General features: G+C 44.7%; 2 protein-coding genes across 2 annotated transcripts in view; one reads left to right on the top strand and one right to left on the bottom strand.

The window, feature by feature from the left end:
* Window positions 1-12,016, bottom strand: part of LOC144112391 (uncharacterized) — a 49,382-nt gene extending 37,366 nt beyond the window's left edge. Inside the window, exons 1-2 of the mRNA XM_077645236.1 lie at window positions 11,647-12,016; window positions 3,064-3,113 (exon numbers count right to left, since the gene is read on the bottom strand). Coding sequence (XP_077501362.1) covers window positions 3,064-3,113; window positions 11,647-11,710 — 114 coding nt within the window. The 5' untranslated portion in view covers window positions 11,711-12,016. The remainder of the gene's footprint in view (window positions 1-3,063; window positions 3,114-11,646) is intronic.
* Window positions 12,013-23,410, top strand: LOC144124143 (uncharacterized). Its single transcript, XM_077656828.1, has 7 exons — window positions 12,013-12,055; window positions 12,461-12,652; window positions 12,730-12,920; window positions 15,580-16,681; window positions 16,802-20,052; window positions 22,544-22,659; window positions 23,288-23,410. The coding sequence occupies exons 1-4, from the start codon at window positions 12,013-12,015 to the stop codon at window positions 15,826-15,828; spliced, it is 675 nt and encodes a 224-aa protein (XP_077512954.1). The 3' UTR covers window positions 15,829-16,681; window positions 16,802-20,052; window positions 22,544-22,659; window positions 23,288-23,410.
* Window positions 23,411-25,749: the final 2,339 nt, after the last annotated feature.

Genomic DNA, 25,749 nt, shown 5'->3' with positions numbered 1-25,749 from the left:
CGATGACCTCGCCGACCATGGACTGGTGTTCACATTTCGAGCATTTTGGGATCATAACTCGCAGCCGGTTGCTGTCTTTGCGAGCAAGGGTCCTACAAAAGGCACCAAACTTGCACAGCTCATACTAAAAGCGATTTTTCTCCTGGAGGAAGCCGGCGCGTTGGTCGATGGGATTGTGTGTGATGGGGCAGCTACTAATCGCTTAATGTGGAAAGAGTTCGGAGTGAGTGGGGCTCTTCGGCACACTAAACACTCCTTTACTCATTCTGTTGACAACAAGCGCAATGTTTTTGTTTTTTCTGATGTGCCTCACCTCCTGAAATGTGTGCGGAACCGCTTGCATCGAGAAAAGATTTTGGTTGTGAATGATGAACGGGTTCACTGGGCGCACTATGACAGATTGTTTGTAGAAGATTCGAAGCAACCCGGCCTGGCGCGTGTCTGTCCTAAATTAACATTTTCCCATATTAATCCAACAAACACTAAAAAAATTCGTGTTGAGCTGGCGACCCAGTTGTTCAGCCGGAGCGTAGCAAAAGGTCTGGAGTTTTATTCGAGGAGAGGCACGCAAGGATTAGAAAATGTGAAAGGTACGGTGGAGTTTACCATGAAACTCAATGACCTCTTTGACGCCCTGAATCGAAACTGCCCGCGAGAAGGCATTACTGTAGGGAGCAAAGATCTAAGAGTTTTAGCTTCTTCACTGTATTGGCTAAACAGGTGGGAGCAACATGTACTATCTGAAAAGATTTCTCGTAAAAATTGCCTCACCGAGCAGACTGCAGAGGGACTGCGTGTGTCAATTTTATCTGCACTGGAACTCTCTCGGTACCTGCACAAGGAGTGTGGGTTCAGGTATGTCTTGACGGGAAAGTTCAATCAGGACGTGCTTGAACGCTTCGTCGGAATTATCCGACAGGTAGGTGGCCAAAATGACCACCCCTTTAAGCCCACTTTCCTGCAATTATATAACATGCTCTCAGTGTATAGTTTGCTCAAGCCGCGAAAGTTTGGCAAATGCGAAGTGCAAACTGCCGATAATACACATACACTAACACTGACTGACACTAAGCTTGCGTTTACGGTTGACAATAAAGAAAAGACACAACTTCAGCTACTAAAACAAAATCTGGATGGCTTATTGGACGCGGAAGCTGAGTGTGAAGAAGTTTTTGATCATGTATGTACAGAGCAAGAGGTTATTGACTGTATAATTTATTACCTCGCTGGTTTTATGTGTCGAAAACTTATGAAGAGTACAACATGCTCAAAATGTAGAGAGTGCCTTATTGGGGAAGCTGCTGCACAGTCTCTAAAGGAAAGTGCCCTAGTTCAGTGCAAAACTCAAGGTGGATTATTACACCCCAGTAGGACCATTTTCCACCTACTGCAAGCAGCCGAGACTGCATTTAAGAAGCACACCTTTCACAGAAATGTCTATGAATTGACAGTAGAAAGCATGCTAGAAAGCTACCATTTTTCTTTTCCTTGTTTGGAACACAAAGAAGAAATGATGGCATGTCTTCTGCATCACTATATAGCAATGTGAATGCGGCAGGTCTGCAAGCAAAGAAAAGCTGATGCGAAAAACAAAACACAGCAGCTGCGGAAGCTTGCTAAACTTGTGTAACACATGATTCTTTATTCGTCTATATTTTTTATGCCACACATTTTTGTGTGAACTAAACAGAAGATAGCGCAATGTAGCCATATCTGATGAGACAAAGCGGCTGCGGAAGCTCTCCCAAATGTTACGCAAAATCTGTAATAGCTGGCCTCTTTTGTGACTGCAGATGTGTGTGTGAAATAAATGGTGATGCAGCATTGTTTTTTTTTTAAAGCATGAAAGCAACATTCAGCGCCCGAAACCTACGCGGAAATTTGCGCACATAACAGCTGCAAACGAAAACACAAGACACTAGTTTCCGGACGCCAACTTCCAGAAGTCCTCTGTCGGCAGTTTTACAGACAGTGTTTTGCATAATTAGACGCAACATCGCTCACATTATAACCAAATATAAGGACAAAATATTAGGAACACTGAGACGTATCACAGAATAGCTGCTGTTACAGCCCGCGCCAATTCTTACTTTCAGAGCGAACGAGAGTGAAGAGCTCTTTTGTGGCCTGCGATTTTCATGAGGAGCATTTAATATAAAGCACCACAAGGTGTTAGGCTTATTACGACTAAGGCTATATTGGCCCTCCTAATATATTGCAAGGAGCCAGCAGTGCGCGCGTTCAACCTAGCGGATTGTTCATGGAGGCTGCGTCGAAGGCCCCAAGTTTGGGGCGCCGCCTGCCGGAGGACGGGCGCACTACGATCTGCGGCACGCCGCACCAGTGAGACTCGTTCGTATGCCTAACCTATTCTAACACCATGCCCACAGTCCTAATGGTGTCACCCTTTCTTTCTTACATTTTTATTATCTGAAGATGCGCCTGTTGCGATGAATCAAAATGCACCCCAAAATTTTGTGCCCATGCATTTGTTTAACTTCAGCGATTTACCTGTACTTATCATTTCATAGTGTAGTGATAATACTAGCATTGTAAATTTTTTTGCACAATTAGCTAGAATATTGCATGTATGTTTTTATTTAGTTATTCTGTTTGTTTTTGTCGGCTTTTTTTCAGTATTATGTTGCGACTAATATTTGCTTTTTACCGCCCCCCCCCCCCCCTTACGAAAAACCCTCGAAAGAGGGACTTGAACTGTGCTTTGAATCAATAAATAAACACACGCTAACGCCACTCTGGCAAAGTCGTGGCGGTGCCGACGTGCTAAGTGGAAGTTCCCGCCATCAAGTCCTACCCCGGGCAACGGCTGCCGCATTTCAATGCATGCAGTGTAGGAACTGCAAGCATCTTGAAATTTATGTGCATGACAATTACCCCGAATGACTGCTATAAATACTGATCCCCCTTTATAACGTGTCTGACATGTCACACTGCTCTTTTTGGATGCAAATGTTAATAGGCACGAACAATATTCAATGACTAACTTTGCAGGTGACAAGCAAAAGGCAATAGGAGTGCTCGCGGGCGATGCAAGCTCCATACCTGAAAGGGCTTGAGTACCTCAATGACCCAGCGAGAAGAAACTCGAAGCTCTGAAAAAAAATGTACACAGTTATGAAAGCAGGCGGCACATTTTTCTAATACGTGGAATTTGTAGAACAAACGAGTCAAACAATTCCAAGCCAACCCAATAGAGCATTGTACAAAGTCCGCTCTTCCCCCTTGATATTCATGGCAACACAGGTGGCGTAAAAGACAAAAACTGAGCACTTCTCACGTATCAAGTAAAAGCCTTTCAATTTCCTAACTAAGGCCGAAGGGATGGCGTTCAATAGATTCTGGCTTGAAATTCTGGAGGTGGGAAGTTGTACCCAGTGTACTGATCGGCTCTTTGACATAGAATGATTCTTTTAGGATCACAGCAACGGAATTGGTAGACGCCTTAATTCATTTGTAGGCTAAGACACTTAGGTCAGTGAACTCATATATTGACTCTTAGGCTGTTGCTTGCATTTAGTGAATTGGAGCTATCCGTCAAGGCATCTGATATCAATTATCAGGTGTGCAGAAATATAAAACTGCCCTTAGTACAGTGACTCGAGTAATTTCAGCTGCTCAGACGTATCTAAGGGACACGTAAGCAGAGCGCAGCCACGTCTACCTCTCTCCGGCCCTGCCAGAGCATTCCTCGCATACCGCCACTCGAACCAGAAGGAAAGCATGAAAGGAGCGTGATGCATCCGCTCTGACCAACGTCACTTTGTGGGGGTGACTATGCGAGCTCTGCAGCCGCCCAGCGCCCCTTGGATCCATCTGCAGGGCCGAAATTCCAAGCATCGTAGAGCCACAAGAAATTACATCTTTACACATCTACTAACTAGCACCAGCTGCCCTGATGTCCGCTAAATTCTCTACTTGCTGCCAAGCACCGAACTGTTAAAATTTAAATGTCAATTAGCAAATTTTAGTCACATACTTTAAAGTCAACTTCTATCATAACTGCTTAGGCGCCCATAAATGCCGTCGCCATGATCGCGAAAGAATCATGACTCTTGCCTAAAAATGGCTGTTTTTTTAAATCACTTATCTTCTAGTAAGCAACCTGTACTTCTTTGCTGTTCTGAGCGGTTCCAAGGAAACTGAATGCCTCATTATGCATAGACGCACAGTGATCGAGTGCGTATCTAAATCAGAGCGCACAGTTGTAGCGTGCACTTTGCTGCCAGTGCAACGCTGGCCATAGCGAATGCCATCACCAGTTGTTACGGAAAGTGCAGATGCGTTTTGTGCGTGTCATTGGGTTCTCCTCCCTCTGTGTCTTCTTCGTGCAGTTTTATACATGCTGAATGACACGAGTACGATACACAAAAAGGCGCTCTAATTCTGCTAGCACAAAAGTGCGCATTTATATTTTCAGGAAAACACTTCGGCGACTGGGGGCATCTGTATTTATAATATTATTGCATGTTTAATATGTCTTCTCATGTCCTGTGTACATGTATGTGCGGTTCCACTGCCTGTCCGGCTCGGCCACTGAAGCCCTATGGAGCTTTGGAAGGTCAGATATCTGTGCATTGTGTCTATATTTGGTACAGTGATGTATTATTATCAGTATATTATCATCCGCACATAATATACCGATCAGTGGCAGTCAGAGAATGTCCAGATACGATTTAAATTACAGCCGCAGCTGTTTAGCAGAAGATAGTGGGAAACACACTGCATCATTTCGCGCCGAAAACGCCCCTGATCATGTGACTAACCTTGTCCTCATAGCCATAGCCGCGTGCTTCCCGCTTAGTGATATCAGGCGGGGCGTGTGGTCGCATTAAGCCGGTGTCAAGTGCCTTGAAACGCCCTTGAACATTACATCCTTAAACAACTGCATGGCGTGGCATGGGCAGCAGCAGCTGCCACTGTTATAACCATTATGAGATCACTGCGGCACCCACATTGGAGGAATGCGTAAGTATTGATGCCTCCTCACCCTCTTTTCCCCTGTTTGCTTAAATTAATCAAGTTCCATCATTGCCAATTTTGAGTTTTCAAACTTGGCACCAAGCTTCGTCTTCAAATTTGGCGGCACGCTTCGCTCTGTCCACACCTCCGGTTTTTCCTTCATGCCATATCTCTTTCTGAATACTCTGGTGATCATTCTAGCAACCAATCAGGTGGCTAGAATGAAATATCAGCAGAGTATCCAGAAAGAGATATGGCATGAAGGAGGCGGACACTCGAGCTAATGAAAAGCCTCATGGTCAGCAGGGTAACATAAAGCCTACCATACTAGAACTATAACAGAGGCGAAGTACAACAAATCAACACCATCCTAAGGAAGACCCCGATAACAGCGCTGCAGCTACCGCAATCAACAGCGACAGAGAAACTGTTGGCCTTGGGACCACACAACAATTTTGAAGAGCTTCAAGAGGCACAAGAAATTGCGCAGTACCAAAGATTACAACAAACCAAGACGGGAAGAGAACTTATAGTCAGGTACTGCGGAGAATCGACCCTAAGGAAGCTCCAAAGGACAGCAATACCAGACGAAGTTCGGAGAACTACCAGGGTAGCACCAACCCAGAAATATGGACCCGAACCTGCATGCAGCAAGAAGGGAGGCAAGGGCAGAGTATGTCCAAAGAACGCTGCCTACCCGAGTTGATACAGTATATATGTAGATGCCGCCACATATTCGAGTCCAAGTGCAGAAGAAAGGTATAAACATAAAGTAGTAACAATGGTTGACCCGAATCTAAGAGGTCACCAGCATAACGATTAAGAACTGCACAGTAGTCGAAGCCGAGGAAGCGGCCGTAGCTCTAGCGGTAGCAGAAGGCAATAGACTAGGGAAATCACTAACAATGCTAACAAACTCACAGGCAGAATGCCAGAATTATATGAACGGCAGAGTTGGGCAAAAGGCATTGAGAATTCTCCGCTCGAAGGACCCAAACAAAAACAACCCAAACACACAAGCAGTAGTTTGGATAACGGGACACATGAGTGTCAAGGGAAATCTGGAGGCAGACAGGATAGCTCGAGGATACGCAACATACCGAGCATCCGGACATGATGCCGAAATAGAGGAACCAGAATCGGTAGGCCAAACTTTTGTGGATGGTTTAAACTTCAGGGACACTAGGATGAGATACCCAGTGCCACATAAACAACTAAGTAAAAAGGAAGCAGTCACCTGGTGGCAACTGCAAACGGGGACATACCCGAACTTACACATTCTAAGCAGAATCTACTCATCCCAACACAAGGACATATGCCCATGGTGCGGCAACAAGCTGACACTATACCATATAACATGGGAATGCCAAAAAATAAAACAAGTGGGGAAAATGAATAACCCAAGTGTGGAACAGTGGGAGAGGATGCTTTCCAGCGACATCCTGAATGTCCAAAGAGGACTAGTAGGACTAGTAGGGCAAGCAGGACGGCTACCCTCAGTGGGGCCTTGGAATAAGGGCACCAGCCCTGGAAGATAGAAGATACCATCTGAAGACCACTAACTTATTCACATGTATCGGAGCAGATCGATAAATGTTTTTCATCATCATCTGCTTTTTCAAATTTGGCACCACACTTTAGCTCCGCCCACTTCTGGTGTTTTCAAATTTGGCGCCACTTTTGCTCCGACCCTGGCCTCTTTGTGGACATTTTTGGCTGTAATTAACTATTACCCTACATGCACCTCATGACTTTCACTGCGAGATTTTCAGATCCTATATTTAATGCAACCATTCTTTTTCCTTACAACTCAATTCGTTCGAACGTTATCGTGATAACGAGCTCGTGGTGACACGAAACCGCAAACATAGCCATACAACTTCTTGGTGGGAACAGCCGAAAAAAAACAAAACGCAGACACAGAAAGGAACACACAGAACGTAGACGAGGCTGACTGTCAACTAAAATTTTTATTGGAAAAACCGCGCTTTTTGTTTCCTTGTCAAAAAGATCTTGCTTTTATCTCCCGTGGGATTCGTTCAAGAAGGAAATTTCTTGATAAAGAGATGGATGGTGTGCTGACGCACCGCTGTCCAATGCCTCAAGGATCTCACGTGTCAATTTGTCTGCATACCTTTTCATGACTTTAACTTCATGCAACTTGGGCTCACACTTGCGCACTTGTTTGCCTTTTTTGTTTTCTTTACAATGTTTGTTTAGATAGATAGATATGTTTATTTGAGTGTGCCTCAACAGCCAAGTGGCCTAAACGAGCGCACACTAGGTCAGATACATCAAAAACACCACTTCAAAAGATTTAAAAGCAGGCACGAAAACAGCAATTAGGCAAATATGTCCATGTCCATGTCATTAAACGTTTTGTTATATAAGATTTGTAAACGAGTCATTGGACAGATGGCGTGCAAATCGGGATAAAATGTGTCGAAACATTTTGCAGCTTTTGCATGCGGCACACGAAAATTCAGCGACATCAGTAAGGTCCCACAGTTAATGTAACCGCGCACGACGTTTTGCAGAAACTGCATGTCACGTATGCGTCGCCTGTCGTAGAAACGACGGCGACCAATATATCTATCATAATAGATGCGTATGAACTTACGCTGGACATTTTCAATTTTCGTGCAATAGGCGACAGATACGCTATTCCAGGCTACTGACGCGAACTTAAGACGCGGTCTCACAAGGGCACAGTATAGAGTGCGTAGACATTCGTGCCGTCGAAATTTTTTTGTTAATCTAGAGATAAGACCAATATGCCTCAATGCGCGTAACACAATTGAATTTACATGCAGTCTAAAATCAAGCTTTGAATCAACAACACCAAGGTCTCGGAACATGAGCCACGCGAGAAATCTCACCCGCCAAAAGTGTGTAATCAAACGTAACTGTGTCGCGTTTCTAAGTTAGAGACAGAACGGAAGTCTTCTTAATATTCAGTTTTAAGCGATTCATCAAACACCAATTCTCAACGTTGTTAATGTCAGCTTGCAATTGGCGGCAGTCCTCAATATCTCCAATATTACGGAATAATTTGAAATCATCTGCGAAGAGCAAAATTCTCGAGTTCTTGACATGTAACGGCAAATCATTAATAAACACTAAAAACAACAGCGGTCCTAAGTTGGAGCCCTGAGGCACTCCCGAAGATGACAGAAATTCGTTGGACACACAGCCGGAAAATCGTACCATGTTACGGCGGCTGCCAAGGTAGCTTTTGAGCCACCTGCAGTATATGGGGCAAAGTCCGTATCTTTCCATCTTCATCAGAAGTACCTCATGGGAAACCATATCGAAAGCTTTAGTCATGTCAAAGTAGACTGCATCTACCTGACCACGATTAAATACATGTGGCCCAGTATAATCAAGAAAGCTGCATAAATTCGTTTCCACAGAGCGACCTTTCAAAAAACCGTGCTGCAGAATCGAGATCTTCTGTTTGAAGTATGAGCCCATGCGTTCGCACATAATCATTTCAAAAACTTTCGCAAAAGAACAAATTAGTGACACAGGACGAAAGTTGTTTACATCACAAGCATCGCCAGACTTGAATACAGGAACAACTACTAACAACTTCCAATGACGAGGGAAAACACCAGTTCGCAACGATAAGTTGAACAAACGCGCCAAAACAGGGTCGGAAATGTCAGCGCATCCTTTGATTATGAAGCTGGGAATTTCATCAATTCCTGTTGAAAGTTTTGGCTTAAGTTTCTGAATCGCGGAAAGAACCTCATGCTCGGTGACAATATCATAAGCTAAACAGTCAGCGCTGTCTTGAAGAGTGATAACAGCAGTTGTGTTATCATGGCGCACAAAACAAGAGCTGAAGTGATCAGCAGAAGCTTGGCACACATCTTGATGTTTAAAACAGATGACATCGCGCGTCTTTATCACAGCAGCACTAACCTTATCATTTCTTTGCTTGTGCACAAAATCCCAAAAACTGCTTGGTTCCTTTTTAAAGTTCTGTTCGAGAAGTCTGTAGTAGTCTGCTTCATCACGTGCAATCAGTTTTTTCACAATTTTTCTGCACAATGAATATCTTTGGTACCAATATTCACTTTCTGATTTCACGTAGAGTTTGTGATACTTCTGTTTTTTCTTCAAGTAATGTCTCAAATCGTGCGAAAACCAGCATGGAAATCTACACTTCTTCGATTTACGGTGAGGTATACATTTTTTCATTATACCTTGTACAGTTGATGTAAGTAGCTCAACGCCTGTGTTTACATCCTCAGTCTCAAGCAATTCTGACCAGTCGTAGGCCAGAAGATCATTGTACAGCCTAAGGTAATTGCCATACGCGTATCTAAATTTTTCTGGCACCATCTCACGCACTGCACGAAACGACAAGAAGAACGACAAGGTAAACGGGCAATGATATTTGTCTACTAGAACAAGAGGATCGCGCACCGCTTGCACGCCAAAAAGAGGCACATTAGATAAAATTAGGTCTAAAATGTTTCCAGCACAGTTCTTCATTGTATTAAATTGATATAAACCATGAAAATTACTAAAATCAATTAAACATTCGGCTTTTTCTCGAGTTGCTGTGCAGTCACTAGTGACCAAACCAGTGGACCAATCGACCTTAGGAAGATTAAAGTCCCCGTAGATGTGAACCTTGTACTTCAAAAAATCAATTTTTTCCCCAATATCCAAAAAATGATCGGTAAAAACGTTAGGAGCAGAATTTGGTGGAAAGTAGTAACAGCCGACTAGATAGTGCGATTTGTCACACGTTGGAATTTCCAACCACACACATTCTTCGTATGTCTCTAGGTCTGGTCTCCTAAATGCATTTAGCACAGAACGGCAGGCTATCAGAACTCCGCCCCCGTATTTAATCTTGTCAGAGTACACCCTATCGGCCCTGAAAACAGTGTATTCATCTGAGAAATAACACGCACTTGAACATGATGAGTTTAGCCACGTTTCCGTCAGGCACATAATGTCGTACTCACATTCGTATGCATTCGCGAAGAGAGCTTCCCTTTTAGTTTGCAGCCCTCTCGTGTTTTGGTAATCTCTGCAATGCAGGGCTAGATTGCTGCTTGGGGCACCTGATAGCGATGATGCATGTTCTCTTATCCTATCATTAAGGCACCTTCCCGTCTGTCCTATATATTGTTTTCCACAGGCCAGAGGGATATTATAAACCACACCTTTAACACACTCGCTGAATCTTGTTCGGTGTGCGATCTGGCATCTGCGATCTGGACTACTAAGTTCTTGCTTGTCGTAACATGCTTCTTCCGGCCTTGCATACATATTTTGCATACGACATACGCATACATATTTTGCATACGACAAGCAAGAACTTAGTAGTTACAATAGGAGCTGTGCAGCTTTCACGTTCTTCAAAAGAAGTACTGGAACTTGGTCCTAAATTTGCCTTACCCCCAAAACTTCACGCCGCAGAGAAGCTCGCCATTATCAGGCATGTCGCAACAAGAGCGAATGAAGAGGGCGTTAGCCGGGTTGTGGCTGAAGGTGTTGACGTCTTGGCCCGTTCAAAGGAACGCGGACATTGTAAGTATAGTTTTGAAAAGACCGTAAAAGAGCTTAAGGAGAATAACTTAAAGTTATGTCTTTCAGATAAAGAGGGCGGCTTTGTAGTGCTCGATTCCGGTAGCTACAACACAAGAGCATTAGAAGCCATCAACAATAATTTTCGCAAGGTCGAGAAGAAAGAACTGAAGCAAGCTAAAAGAAGAGTCAAGGTGCTTCTTGAACAGAATAATATGAGCCGTTTGTATTCCAAGGTAGAATCTACCAAGATTTGCACCTTGTCGATGTTTTTCAACGCAAAAACACACAAAATCGGTACCCCCTTCCGCGCCATCGTTTCAGAAGCAGACACGTGGCAGAAGCTGGTGTAAGAGCACTTGTTCAAGCAACTTTCCCTGTTGAGGGTAGAAGATCCTTTTAGAATCTGGAAGTCTCAAGAAGTAACGTCTGAGATAAAAGGGTTCAAAACGACCGAAATGTACGGGTTCTCGATTGACATCGAAGAAATGTATTATTCAATTCCGCACAAGAAACTGATGACCACAAGCGACAGAGCGAACGCCAGCCGTCGCCGCCGCCGTCGCCTTCGCGTTCGCGTGAGTTTTCGCGTACATGGAGTCCAGGCTAAAGCATAGATGGGATGTGCGTCAATATCCCGAGGTTCTATCACGCAAAGGTGATGCAATAAAATTCATTCAGCATCCCACAAACACGGGCAAAAACACAGTGTACAAAAACATCTAGCCCTCACATTTGTCGCTTCAGTGTTGAGCACTGGTCGCATTTTACCCAAAAAATTAATTTAAAAAAAATTTCTTCCGTGTAATCTAGCGAGGAAGTCTGCCAAGCCTGACTAACAGAAACGAGCTTTTTTCGCTATTTACAAAACGCTTAGGAATCGGTTTTTAGTGCGGCTGGTCTGCAACAACCCGCAATAAGCCTTTGTTTGGGGACGACTCAGGCGGAGCTGTTCACCTACGTTCCAAGAAAAAGTGAGGTTCCCGGTGCAGCCAGCGCGCAATATGCATGCCGTCCTGCAGAGTCACGCAACCATGCCTTCCTGTAGCCGTGAGCAGTACTACTGAACAGCTAACGCTTAGAAAGAACTAGTAGAACATGTAGGTGCAGGCTTACCATTCGTTGCCGTTGGAGCGTAATGCTCCTCGAAGTTCAAGAGGCGCAATTTGAAGTTGCGCATCTTCACAGTCGGTTATACAAGCGAACTCTCTTCGAACTGCTTAGCACCTAAAAAGTTGAAGGACGCGTCCACACGTGCGTATTGGCCTGGGAGAGGCTTGGACGCTACCAAGATGATTCCCTGAGGAGGGGGGGGGACAGGTACTGAAACTCGGGGTTATGTGATAGAAGTTGGGAACGCGTGCCACCAGGTAACAGGCAGGCGTCTGTGGCTCGCGATCGCGTGCAAAGAGCGCGTTAGTGAAAGGCGGTGTCTCGGCGTCCGAATGAATACCGAGCTGAACTCAACTCCAAACCGCCCCTATGCTGTCCCTAGCTGAACCAAACCTGACGCTGCCTGTTCCCTGTAGCCTTTCAGATGAATAATAATAATAATAATAATAATTGGTTTTTGGGGAAAGGAAATGGCGCAGTATCTGTCTCATATATCGTTGGACACCTGAACCGCGCCGTAAGGGAAGGGATAAAGGAGGGAGTGAAAGAAGAAAGGATAATAGGTTCCGTAGTGGAGGGCTCCGGAATAATTTCGACCACCTGGGGATCTTTAACGTGCACTGACATCGCACAGCTCACGGGCGCCTTAGCGTTTTTCCTCCATAAAAACGCAGCCTTTCAGATGTCCCCAAACAATGTTTGGTGTGCGTTTTTCCACGTTTTCTACACGCGCGAACTTCAGTGGCCCCCAGTGACGATCTATCATGGCGTTGCGAAGAGTGCTCGTTGGTGATTGTCAGCTGAAGCGTTTGTGCAGGTCTCGTCTACGGTTGCACCCGTCGGTCGAGACCTGCACATTCAGCTTCAGCGGCTACGACGCCTTGCGCCTTGCAAACGCTGCGCGGCGCATCAACCTGCTGCGCGCAGATTTCTGTGTATAGTGTACGTGGGAGGCAACGACCTCTCGAGGCCCAACACAAGTCCGCAGGAGATTTGCGACAACATCAAGGTATGTACGTGGTTGTACAACGCGTCGAACTTCTGCCGATTTCAGGAATGAGTCTGAATTATCATTTCGCATCCTAGGCCCTCATCCTGCAGCTGCTACGCGACGTGGTCCCTGTGGTTCTCGTGGTGAAGGGGTCCTGCCACGCTGGTTCATCACGGCGGACGCCGAGGCGAGCCGTCGCTGGTTGAACCGCCGTCACCAGTTACTCAACCGCAGACTGACGGCTACACTTAAGCGGATGCCGTCTGTGTTCATCCTGAACCCGGACGTGAGTACCGACATGCTCGTCTTGTTGTACGCCTTTGGAGTGAACAGACCACAGAAAGGCAAGTAGAAGACCAGATGAACATGGTGCTGGATTGCAACAACATTTATTTGGCGTACAGGCAATCTCCGTTTGTTCGTGGCGAAACAAAAAACAGTCTAGAAAAAGTTGTATAACGCATGTGGCTGTAACTTCCGGCCTCTTCTGGTGAAAGAGAAACTGAGCATATGCATTGACATAGTCTTCGCCCCCTGCTGCTGTCATCTCAGCTTCCATATTTTACTCTATCAGTTGCACTTTATATTTTTTTTAGCAAAACAGTTGCAAATTGAGGCATGCACCCACAGGTACTACAAAGCAGTCATCCTTCATCATAGCAGTTTCCACCTTGTTGGCATACTTTCTCAACTACTTGCAAGCATATACTAACTGCTTGCTGCATGAGAAATGATTGCATGCAGTATACCACACGTGTGCTCACTTCACGAACTTTTAGTAACAACTCATGATAACGCATGGTGACACGACTACTTTCACTATCCAGTTGCGCACATTGCAAAGTCATGAAAAGAACATTGATTATGTATTGTTTACATTTCTCTGAAGAGGTCTTGCCCTGACGAAATGGACGAAAGTTTTCAGCAGCTATGTATGCGGGTGACATGCGCCAGTTGCCCAACTTATATTCTCATTTACATTGAAGAAAATGTGCTGCAGCCATCACGTTTTGTGAATGCAGGTTGTTCACAGCTTTAAAAAAGAGGGCAGAGCACACTGTTGCTGTCATTCTTTACTTTCACACTCTGCCACACATTCTCAAGAAGTTGACCGATGTTAAGATTGGTTTTTCAGCACCTAAAATGCTGGGTAACATATGTAAAATCATGATATCTGTTAACTGAGTGAGTGTTCAGAGGAGTGCAGGGTCTTGTCTCTCACTCACGGCAAGTAGTACGTTTGATAGAGTGGCTGGTGTCATAAAACTCTCAGTTGGCCTGCCTGCAAGGTTAAAACTGCAGGGCCATGAAGGATGCATGGCAGCACATTGCAGTACCAGTGGGTGCATATGTCGGTTTGCAGATTCATTCTCAAAAACATGAAGGTAAATAGGAGCAGAAAACTATAGAAATTCAGAAGACTGCTGCAGGAGGTGGTGACTGTATCAGTGCATGCTCGCTATCATGACACAGAGCTCACATAGCTAAGGGGCACATGCAGGTATTAAAATATTTATCCTAGCATGCCTGCTTGGTGACCTGCCATGAATATATATTCGGACATTTTATCTTCACTTTGTTTTCCTCAAAGACCACCTCTGGAGGTATTATTACATGAGGGGTGGGGTTACAGATATTTGAGAAAAAAATAGAAGTACAAGCATTGCCTTTGAAAATGCATTTTATCTTCACTTCGTTTTCAGGCCGCCGTGGTGGCTGAGTGGTTATGGCGCTCGGCTGCCGGCCCGAAAGACATGGGTTCGATCGTGGCCGCGGCAGTTGAATTTCGATGGAGGTGAAATTCTAGTGGCCCGTGTGCTGTGCGATGTCAGTGCACGTAAAAGAACCCCAGGTGGTCGAAATTTCCGGAGCCCTTCACTATGGCGTCCCTCATAGCCTGAGTCGCTTTGGGACGCTAAACCCCCATAAACCATAAACCATTAACTTCGTTTTCCTCAAAGACCACCTCTGGAGGTATTATTACATGAGGGGTGGGGTTACAGATAAATATTTGAGAAAAAAAAATAGAAGTACAAGTGAAAATGCATTTTATGTTCACTTCGTTTTCCTCAAAGACCACCTCTGGAGGTATTATTACAGAGAGGTGGGGGTTACAGATATTTGAGAAAAAAAAATGGAAGTACAAGCATTGCCTTTGCAAATGCATTGTCAAAGCTTCGAGAAATGAAAATGGCCATGTGATGGCGGTGACTTCATGGGGAAGGGCATTGCAGTCCACAATTACTTGGGGGAAAAAAGATCCTGAAAATGTTGTTGTGTGAGCAACAGGGCAAGTTATCTGAAACGGATACACAGCAGGGTGAGATACGTGGGTGCGATGCACAATGTAAACAAAGGCTGGCAATGCGGCGTCAAAGTAAGAGGCTTTCAAGGCTGTCCTCCAGAGATGAAACGCTGATGGAATAAGATTATGCATGATGCACCAAATGGACGGCATGGCTCTGAATTTATTCGAGCATGTTTGTTAGGTGTAACTGAAGTGGGTTAGAGAGGGGACGGGCGTACTAAGGTTTTGATCTGATGTGTGTTTTATATGCCAGAAGTTTCACGTGTTTGAAATAATTCTGTTTTAAGCAAGTGCTGTGTTTATGTGGTTTGCTTTGTTTCTGCCTGTTCATGTGTTGTTTACTTCGAAAATGTACCAGAAAGGTTAAATTTTACTGTAACTCTATACTGTTGTGATGTTTTAAATGTTTCCCCGCGCTGGTTGCTCACTGCCTAGGGCGCTCACCGAGCCCGGTGACAAAATGGCACCGATGTGCTGCTGTGTGATATTATAAATAGTCGAGGTTAATTCGGAACCCTCCACTGCAGCAGCCCTCATAGCTCAAGTCAGTTTGGGACATTAACCCTAGATACCATGCCATGTTTCACGTATTGCCTCAATTTGCCCTATTTCTGAACAAATTCTATTTTATTTTCAGCATCGCTTCCTGGATGCAGCTAAAGCACCAAAGAAGCACCTTTTTGCTGGTGATGGATACCATCTGTCGGCTGGTGAAGGAGTGGAGGAGCTGGCTGAGATCCTCGTCAGGAGCCTGGAAAAGGTGTATGGACCAGGCATCCTTGCTTCTTTCTCAAGGGTGCCAACCAGGCACATCATTTACGCGTGCCATCACTGCGGTACAAAGGGCCATGTGAATGGGGACTGCTACGAGTGCTGCAGGCCATAGGACCTGCACTACTACTTGCAGTGCTCATAGCAGTGGGTGCTGTAGTGACAGTGAGACTTATTTCTGCTATGCTTCTGAGCTAAATCTGCTCCTTGGAATCTGTTGACATCATCTGAGGTTTTCTGACATGCATTGACACCACAGAGCATGGTGGCATTTTTGCATTTAATCTTCACAGAACTTCCCACCACTGTGGTTGAAATTAATCTGGAGCTCTCCACTGTTGCATCGCTTATAGTTCGTATGAAGCTTTGGGACATTCAACCCCGCATGACAAGGATTATTCACATCCACTAACGTTGTGCTGGCCTGTTTGGCAGCCTGCATTGGCAAGCTGGAAATCTTGGATGGGAAGAACAATTGGAAAGTGTGGAATTCTACTTCCCTGCAAGCTATGTCCTTGCGAATGGCAAGCTGTTTTATAAACTTATGGCGCAGCTACGTCTTCATTGCTTCGGAATAACGGCACCCCACAACCATGTAGTGCTCCATGTTGCCACTAGTCGAATACTTTTCATGCAGCCAAAGCACTTGCAGAACTTTGCAGTGCCCTTTCACCAAAGTTGTCACCTGCAGCACCTGGTTCCAGATTTTCCACAAATACAAGCGACCATGTATCATACAGCTTGCCACTGTTCACAAACTGTCACAAGCAAACTGTTCATCTGAATCACAATTTAATGTATGCTGCAGTTTGCTTTGTGGTTCGCATTTCCGACAGTAAACTTCGAGGAACAGCCAACAACCGGTATCAGACAAGGTAGCAGGCACCTGGCTTGGGACCCATGGAGCTGTGCAATCATGAATGCATCCATCAACGACAAGCACATTGGCAGTACCAGCTGATTACAAGGTACAACCCAATTGTCTGCTGGTCTGCCATTATGCTTACACCAAGCTGCAAATTACTGACAGATGTCCAACACACCTGTTGGACACTACGAGTATTGATCATCAGTCATCTTTCTTGCAGTCTGCACAGACCGTAACATGGCTCCACATTATGTACAGACTTGGCCAACCCAGACCTTGTGCTTGAGTGAACCGTTGCAGTCACAGCCATGTGAGTGCCCTTTCCAGCTCCCTTGTTCAGGCTGATCAAGCGTGAAGCTGTTTGTTGTTCAACTGAGCGATATAGCAGACTTAAACTGCTGCCTCCGCTGCAGCTCTCTAGCCCGCCACATCATCTTTGTAAGTGGGGTCTGCCTCCTGCTGCAAAATAAGCCTGGTACTGCGCCCTTTTGCAATGTTGTGGTGCACACGTATTTCGTCCAGGCCTATCATTGACTGACACTGTTTGAATCAAGTGCCATGGAGAGCATTGCCTAGTATATAGATGCCTAATGAAAAAGCATCAATGCCTCTGGCAGTCAGGTACAACAGCACCACTTCCTCTTTGGCTCCCTGCACTGCATAGCAGCCTTTCAGAAGATCTTCATGGCTCGCAGCTGTTTTGTGCAATTTTCTCTTTCAACGTTTCAGGCTACAGAACAGTCAGTACTGGACCTGCCTCCAAGAACATGCCTATTCTTAACTTGGTACCCCGGTTGTCTTGAGATTCTTAGGAATCTGTCTGCAAAACCAGCACCACCTTTCATTTGGCGAGCCCAGGATACAAGAATTTCTCAAGGTTAATATGAATCAGGTTCACAAGCATTGTCCCCGTGTCCATTCTGCTGTGGTGCCTTGCATGTCACTGCCTGGGTAGAGAAGGAGGCTGGTATTACACTTCTGTTTTTCAGAAAGGGAAGGAGGGGTCACTTCAATTATTGTGACATGTTGCGATGTGATGTGTACTGAGTGAACTTAGTGAATGACTGCACGTTTACAACTGTTGTGTCTGTACTGCAACTGTAGAAACTGCTTAAAGAGTACAAGTGTAATGGTGTGCAGGTGTTACCTTTTATACAAAAATTTTAGCTCTGCACATTTCTTGACCCAGTTCCTCCCCTCATGTCTTTTTTGTAGTGCAGAGGCAGAAGGGTTAAATAGCAGGGTAGAAGTAATGCTTATGGAATGTCAATGTGGGTAGCATTGGTTGAACGATCCTACCTGTTCTGTGTACGTGGCAATGTCTGTTCATCAAGAAATATGACGCTAAGTGTTTACATGTTGAGTGTGTTTCTGCCACCACAGTTTCTGAGCTGCTCTGACTTCTTGGAAAGTGGTATCGAAAACTGGGGCTCAGGAAGGATTTTGTCACATCCAACCATACTTTACGTATTGGTCAGCCCTGTAACATTCCCACTGGTTCTTCTCATGCGTTTTTGAGTGCGATCTGCATTGGAATCTTATGCAGCCATTTGCTGTGCATTAGAGTTTACACTGACCACATAGCTCAGAGATGTGTTCCTATAAGCCTTGCACCCTGTCACACAAAAGTGTGCTTACGATGTGGAATGGTAAGTGCTCTGTGTGTGCAAGCCTATAAAGCAGAGAGAAGGCTTCGAAGGGGAAACTCAAGACGCACTTTATACATGAATGAACAACAAGCAAAGCAGCGCACTACACATACACCAAGGTAATGCTACAGAAAATACCGTAGTCCTATCACACTAATGGTCCTCAGGCGTAAACCACTAAGTCGCACTCATACAGTCTTGCTTCCAAACGCGGGTGGTTCGTATGATATCTTGGATGCGGTATTCGGATAAAAACCCAGGTGGTACCTTGTTTCAAGCGACGCCGCTCTTCCACGAGAGGAGTGTTGAGGAGGATTAGGTGAAGGGAGGCGGTGCTGCCACGTTGCCTTAGCTGGATGTCGGCGTTGGAGCATCCTCGTACTGGTGACGAGGTCTGAGAGGTAGCAACAGCCGCTGGTGGAGTCGTCGATCCAGAGGCGTTGACACAGGGCCCATGTTCCGAAGACAGGGTCAACGTCGCGATCCACAGGACCGGTGCACCAGCCGGTGGGGACCACGCCTGGTCAGTAGGCCTCGCAATCGAGCACCTCCTGCAGCAACTGATGGCAGCGCGCCAATGTCCGCTCCTAGAATGTTCCTCCTCCTGTTCACTTCCATCCCTCCTTTTATACGTCCACTTCATTTTCTTCTACTTCCGCCTTGTTTTCAGTTTCGACGTCGTCGTCTTCATCTCTTCCAAAAATACCACTGCACTCTCTTTTCTTCCCTCTTCTCTTTCTCTCAAGTGCCATGTGCCAATTAACATGCCTTTTCTTCGTTCCACTGTTTTACTCATCCCTCCTTTCTTTTTCACTTATGACACACCCTTACATCTGTGGATTTCAAAACTCTATTAGCAATTCAAACAGTCCAGTAAGGTTTCTTGCTGCTGAATTTTGTTGGGCTGCCTTTTATGCTTTTTAAGCTAACTTGTGAGAAATATGACTAGTTAGCATGAAGCACTACAGGTGAAAGCATGGCGTAGTCTCCTTGTCATTCTCATAATTTAATATATTTCCATATTAGTAGAGACTCATGTTAGCTCTGAAATGAATTCCCTTTTAAGTGCCTGACGTTTCCAGTGCCCTTGTAGTCATGCTCCAATTATCGTTGTAATGATGCTATGGCAATGACTGTGCTTGTCTTCACCTGCCCACATTGTGACATGTTCTCAATGTAGTCATTTCCAAATCACTTGGTCCCTCTAGATGCAAGCACAGAACGGTCTTGGGCACTGCCCATGCTTTCTGCTGATACTGTTTTCAAGACTCCTGGGGCCGTATCACAGAACTGTCAAATAGCAAAGTTATCAAAAACTTCTCAAAAACGGGTCAGTTAGCCTCACTCCTATTGGTGTGTCGTGGCCGGCGGCCATTTTGCTTTTTTTCATCATGGGTGGCTGCAGATTACGTCACGGATGTGGCAGAAGTGATGGAGTTGCACACCTAATTATGCAGGCGCAAATTGACAGTTTCTTGTGATCATCTCGAGGCAGTCAATTTCACCATTGCGTTTGTGACAGAAAATGGCGGCAGTGTACGCTGCGATACTACTGAGGCGGCTACCCCGGCGGGACCAGTGGCGAAGGAGGGTGCACGAAGACGCGCTTGACTTGCCAGACGAGCTGTTTCGGCGCCGTTTTCTACTGTAGAAGCAGACTGTGGAGTGGCTGTACGACGAAGTCTCCGATGAACTGGGAGGTGCGCATGCGAGCGCGCTGTTGGTGTGACGGCAGGTGATATGTGCACTGCGGTTATTTGCCACGGGCGGCTTTTAAGCTGCCGTTGGTAACGAGGCGCACGTCGGCATCACACAACCGATGGTAAGCATATGCGTGCGGTGGGTGTTGAAGGCAATCTGCTAGTTTAGTGCGCAGAGGGGGTGGGTTCCCGCGGTCACCTCTGTGCAACAGCTACATATAAACAAAATGCGCTTATGCTGGCAAAGCACTTTATTTTTCCCAGCAAATCGCACTTTGTGGTCGTCTTCTATTTCCCAAAGGAAAAGCAACAGACAACCACACATCACATACTGCAACACTTCGTCCTTTGGCGTTTTGTCATAGATAGTAAGCGCCGAACAAAACAGAAGAAGTTGTCTTCGTCGATTTCTTACCAAGCACACTCCTTGCTAGTTTGCTCGGCAGGCACGTAGTCTTCATTGCCTTCGTTCAAATTTTTCTGCGCACTTAGGTCAACTGCACAGCAGCTTGATTTCAGATGCTATGTAAAAAACAATAAGACGGCGTGGAATCGGGTGCTTTCGTGCCATGGAGGAGGGACTCCATGATTCGTGCAACTCTTCAAGCCCACCACTACTACCACTGGAAGCACCCTTGTACAAGTCGAACTTGAAATTATGTTCAGTGCAGCTTTATGCACTGAACAAATTTTAAATTGTTTTTTTTTTATGCTAATCGCTTGCAGCTCTTATTGTAAAGGCTTTCACAGTTCTTCATGTTGAGCAAAACTGTTTGTGACCATTTGGCAGCATATACATTGATGTGTGTGGTGGCGTGTTTATATTTTGTCTGAACTGGCACATGTTGGGAGTATGTAGCTGTGCCGCAGTTCTCGGTTGTACGCGTGTTTTTGTAAAAGTTAAAAATTTTTAATTCAGAAACCATATGTTGTATTCATTCATGATACATTGCTTTCCATTTGTACAATTCGTCACTCAGCACCTAGCTGCCAGGCGCAGTAAATGAAATCTAATGCTGCGCAGTACAAAATTGGTGCAAATGAAAATAGTTGTTTCACAAACAATTTTTAATGTGCTGAGCCATGTAATGTCTTCAGAACTACATTTTTCACTCATCACTTCCCAGGGTGGCTCTCTCTAGGCATTCATGAGGTGCTTCTTTTTCCCGCTGAGCACCATTACTATCCTTTGAATTTGCCTCATAAGGAAAGGCACCTCGATTTATCAGGCTAAAGGTTTTTAAGTGCCTGCTCTTCTCTGCACCAGTGGTTTCATTTTAGTGCAGGTGGCATTAGTTGCAGGAAAATGAAACGGCCTACTAAAAGTTGTGTAAATGCGCACTTACACTCATTTATTGCACGTCTTGAAATGTGCCAGTGAATGTCAGGTTAATATACAGGAATGGGAACGTTGATGTTTTCAAAAACAACTGGTGAAAGGAAAGGTTGAACTGGGGATGGCCTTGCAGATATGCATGCATCTTCCACGGCCAGGTGGGAAGGAATAGAAAGCAGGAAGGGGGAAGAATTTCGAGGCAAGGTGGTATGCACTATTAAACGCCTGAGAAAATCAAAACCAGTTATTTAGAAGGAGGGCAATCAGGACTGCATGCTTAAATCAGTGCCTGCACAATACAGTGAAATCACTTCACTGCGTAACATAGTTGTAGTGCCGAGAAGCTGCCGATATTGATGACAGCACCACAGAGTATAAATATAATGAAGGCCCTTGATTTGTTTTTATGCACATATATCACTCATGCAAAGTGAAGTAAACTGTCCATTTGCATAAAAGTGTGAGCACGACACAGGTATGCCACGAGTATGGCTGGAGCAATTTTAAGCGTTACATTCGTTGCCCAGGTTTCTAACTATACAGGCCTAGATTTCGTTCAGCATACATTACACCGCCTCGAAGGACTACGCTTGGCGATGTGGCAGCAAGCAATGAACCATTTACTAGGAAAACAAAGTTCTGAAGAAGCACGGACATTAAACCATCAGTTGCATGTTTTCTTATTGGTAACGGTGCTTAGCACACAAGTAGATACGGATTGCCACTTTTGTCCATGCCGACTAAATATTTTGTAATTCTAATTGGTTTTGTAAGCCTACGTAACGTGTACATAATTGCACTAGTCCACTTTGCTATTCGAATGCTAGACAGCGAAACCAGAATAAGAAGAAATTCACTGGAATTATTTACTAGATCTAATCATATTCTACGTGGCAGTTTATATTCACTTATGTCTTATGCTTACGCAGAACATACAGCCGAAATGTGTCTGTACTGCTTTGATGATTGCGCACCTTAGGCCGGTCTTTGTTAATGTATGGTTTTATGGAGCATGGGGCAAACGTTTTCAAACGCCGCGCCAATTATACCAAAAGCGTAGTTGGGCTAGTGTCATCATCAGCAGCCAACTTTGTTTGCAAACCATTGTGTTGCAAATTTACAAACGTAAAAACCATTTTTATAGTTGTGAAATCTTGGCCACCTGCGGTGTGTACATTATTCAGTGTTATCAAAGCTAAAATGCAAGCATTTAAAAGTGCTGGCATGCATTTCGACATGTGTTTTTGTTTTGTTTTCAAATATGCTTGCTATGGCAGTACTTGCGTTGATCGCTAGGGGACCAAAAAGCGGTAGAGAAGATGGCCGCCTCCATGCTGCTTGTGTTACATTTCAAAACGTCGCGAATAGTTCGCAAGACGTCAGCTTACAAAAGGTAGGTGAACGTTTCAGGTATATCAAGTGATTCATTGCGTACGATTGTTGGAAATATGGCACTGAAGTTTCGTAGCTGGCCTTACATGACAGATAAGTGCGTGAGCAACGAGCGCAAGAGTGGAGGAAAGCTATGCTTTTACTTGAACATTAGGTACCAGCAGGCTGTTTTTGAAATGGTGGAAGATGAGCAGTGCACGAAATACAAGCCTTTGACGGCACTGATGCTCATTAATTTTAAACGTCAGGTCCGATGAGTTACACCAAGCATTGGGTGTTACATTTCTGTGTGTGAATTAAAAAAACTGCAATGAGCCTTTCGTCCTGCCTCTCGTGTCTGCATGTTACTTTGCACTGAAAGTTGTCTCAGTTCAAGAACTGTGCAGCGAGTCTTTCGCCTTGCCTGTCACGCGTGCCTGCTACTTTGCACTGGAAGTTGTGTGGATGTGAATTCCCGGCGCTCAGTTGGGCTTCAATCTATAATAGTGCCACAGCGAAACTGTAGGATCGTTCACTAGTACGCAACGTGAACGATCACGCCAGGATATCGCGGAGAGTTCGGGATATTGGTAGACCTGCTAGTTTTTCGCATTCAAACGAAGGCATTTGTTTGTTTTATTTATTTACAGTACTGCACAGAGCATGGACTTCGACGGCCAAGTCAAAGGCAGCTGGCCTGAGCCTAACAAGGCCCCACTACCAATGTAATTCTCGGCAGCAAATAAAAGAGAAAGCCACTACGAACCAAAGTACATAGCTAGATATTACCTTGTGCCCATGATGTCTGTGGGCACTTACCACAGCACCTTTCCGTCGCAGATATTCCTCTGGCATCATGGGCTCAGTTAACATGGTTTTGCAAAGGCAATAATGGGCTGTTTTGTGCTACTGTTTGTGAGGTGCCAATATTTAAGTGTGCCAAGAACTTCTACTGTCATATCGACTGCGCAATGAAGTTTTCACTCTTTCACACATTGCTATGCGTGGGAATCACATACTTTGTCATTTAAAAAATGCACAGCAATTACATTTGTGCTAATACGACCATGGGTGTTTCCACCACCTTCCAACGCTTAATCTGGGACCCTTTTATTCGTTAGACTGCAAAAGAATTAGGGCTGATGCTGCTTATACTGCCTCGCCATTTAATTTCTCGTGCATTTAACTTCTATGCTGTAGCTGTGCTATAAATTGCTGTGCACCTAGCCAAAGCAATCATTGCCCTTCCATGGCAAATTCTCAACAGGAGATTCATTTAGACAAAACACTCACAGGTTTCCAATAAGAGTATTATGTGCGGAGGGCATACACAGAAAGCGAAAGACAGAAAAAAGCAGCATACATGTAGGACATCACTTTTTTAGAGAGAAGCTCTTGAGTGCATGTTCCTGCATTCAACGTCTTTGGCACCATCTGCGTAACTGATTGCCCATTCCTCCACTCTTGGCTTGGTACTAGCAAAGCGAAACACCACCTGCCAGTGAGAGAGAGGAGGAATGGGCAACTGGAAGGTGGCTAGCAGCGTAACACGTCACCTGCTAGTGGTAGCAAGTGGCGTTTGAAGAGCTGCACTCAAATTTCACATTACCCACTTTCATAATCGTCTCTCCATTTTTTTTTTCGAACTTCTGAAGCTTCAACATATATGGGTTACACAAAAGGCAAGCGTGTAGGAAAGAAGTTACAGAACTGCACGTGGTGCAGAAAATCATATGTAGTACAATATAAGGCTTTGGAGAATAGTACACAACACATTATATTTCTGCTGTTTAAAGGAACATTTAAAACATGACTAACAAAGTACAAAACAGCACATAATAAACCAAGAAAAGCATAGCAGCTCTTGGTGATTTAAGACTGCAGGGTCATTAATGAAAGCGGTGTGATCAGAAATATCATTCCAGCAGCTTATGGCTTGCGGGAGGGCTGTCAAATTAACAGCCGTGGTGCGACTGAATAAGTGCCTAAAGTTGCAGTCTTTATAAAGACTATGGGATGCACAATGTGGTTCAGCTAGGGGAAGGTTAGTAGGATGCCTGACTGTGGTTTGTTTTATGTATTAGACAAAGCAAAACAATCTTCGTACGTAACTCTAGTGTTTGTAAGTAACTTTAGTGAGTGATAGGAATAACTTCACATTAGTAATGCTAGATTGCTGTTCATATTTTGTGGTCACAAAACGTGCTTTGCAGGTGTGAATTCGCTTGAATGATTGTATTAAATAGGCTTGGTGTGGTGACCACATGGGTAACGTGAATTCAAGTTGGGGAAGAACAAAAGTCTGATATGCAAGTTTTTAAGTGGCTAACAGGGCATCTCAAAGATTACGTTTTAGATAGCTGAGAGTACGGCGGTGATTTTAATTATGCCAAGCTTCAAGGTATTTATATGAAGGCACGTATGCACAAGGGTTAAAATTGGGCTAGTATGTAAAAAATTTAATTTTTTTCTGCTTGCTACGTTGGCCAGGTTTGGAACTGCCGACTATATTCTGGTCTGACAAAGACGAACCTTTACTGAACACGCATCTATTTCTTCAGGCAAACTGCAGCCCACGTTGTGGTCTGACCAAGAGTCTCAACCTCGTTTTGCCATGCAAGCTAGACTGCAGTTATTCCACTCGGATATGCGATTGTGTGCGGGGAAGTAGAATCAATGGAAGGGTGTGTTGCATTTTTGAAAGAAAGCGAATCTTCCTCTGTAGTGGCAGATGTCCCTCGTGTTGAAGCTGTGTGGTGCAAGCTGCATCTGCAAGAATGTCTCTTGCATGGATACCATCTACACACTTTAGAATTTTGGAGGAACCTATCTTGGCTCTCTATTATATACTCAAGCACATGTTTGGAAGTAAAATTATCATGGCTGGTGACCTGAACCTTGCTGGTGTAAACTAGAACACACTGAATACTGGAAATATGAGAATATAAGACTTTATGTTCACCTTTAGCCTCTAATAGCGTAATGTGTAAATTCTCATATATACAGGTAATTCTCTACTTTACATTCATAGATCACCAGGAGTCTTCGTACCCTTTTTGGTGCAGTGGTTAAGCGATGCGCCACTGCCGTGATGGCAAGTGCTCCCAGCAGT

Source organism: Amblyomma americanum, chromosome 1 (assembly GCF_052857255.1).
Source record: "Amblyomma americanum isolate KBUSLIRL-KWMA chromosome 1, ASM5285725v1, whole genome shotgun sequence".
In the NCBI taxonomy this organism is placed as follows: Eukaryota; Metazoa; Arthropoda; class Arachnida; order Ixodida; family Ixodidae; genus Amblyomma; species Amblyomma americanum.
Note: the sequence above shows the minus strand (reverse complement) of the source record. Positions and strands in the feature narration are given on the sequence as shown.

Coding starts and splice junctions, on each gene's coding strand:
- LOC144124143 (XM_077656828.1), top strand. CDS start 12,013: ATGCTGTCCCTAGCTGAACCAAACCTGACGCTGCCTGTTCCCT. Junction 12,653..12,729: donor AGATTTGCGACAACATCAAG/GTATGTACGTGG, acceptor TTCGCATCCTAG/GCCCTCATCCTGCAGCTGCT. Junction 12,921..15,579: donor TGTTCATCCTGAACCCGGAC/GTGAGTACCGAC, acceptor TTTTATTTTCAG/CATCGCTTCCTGGATGCAGC.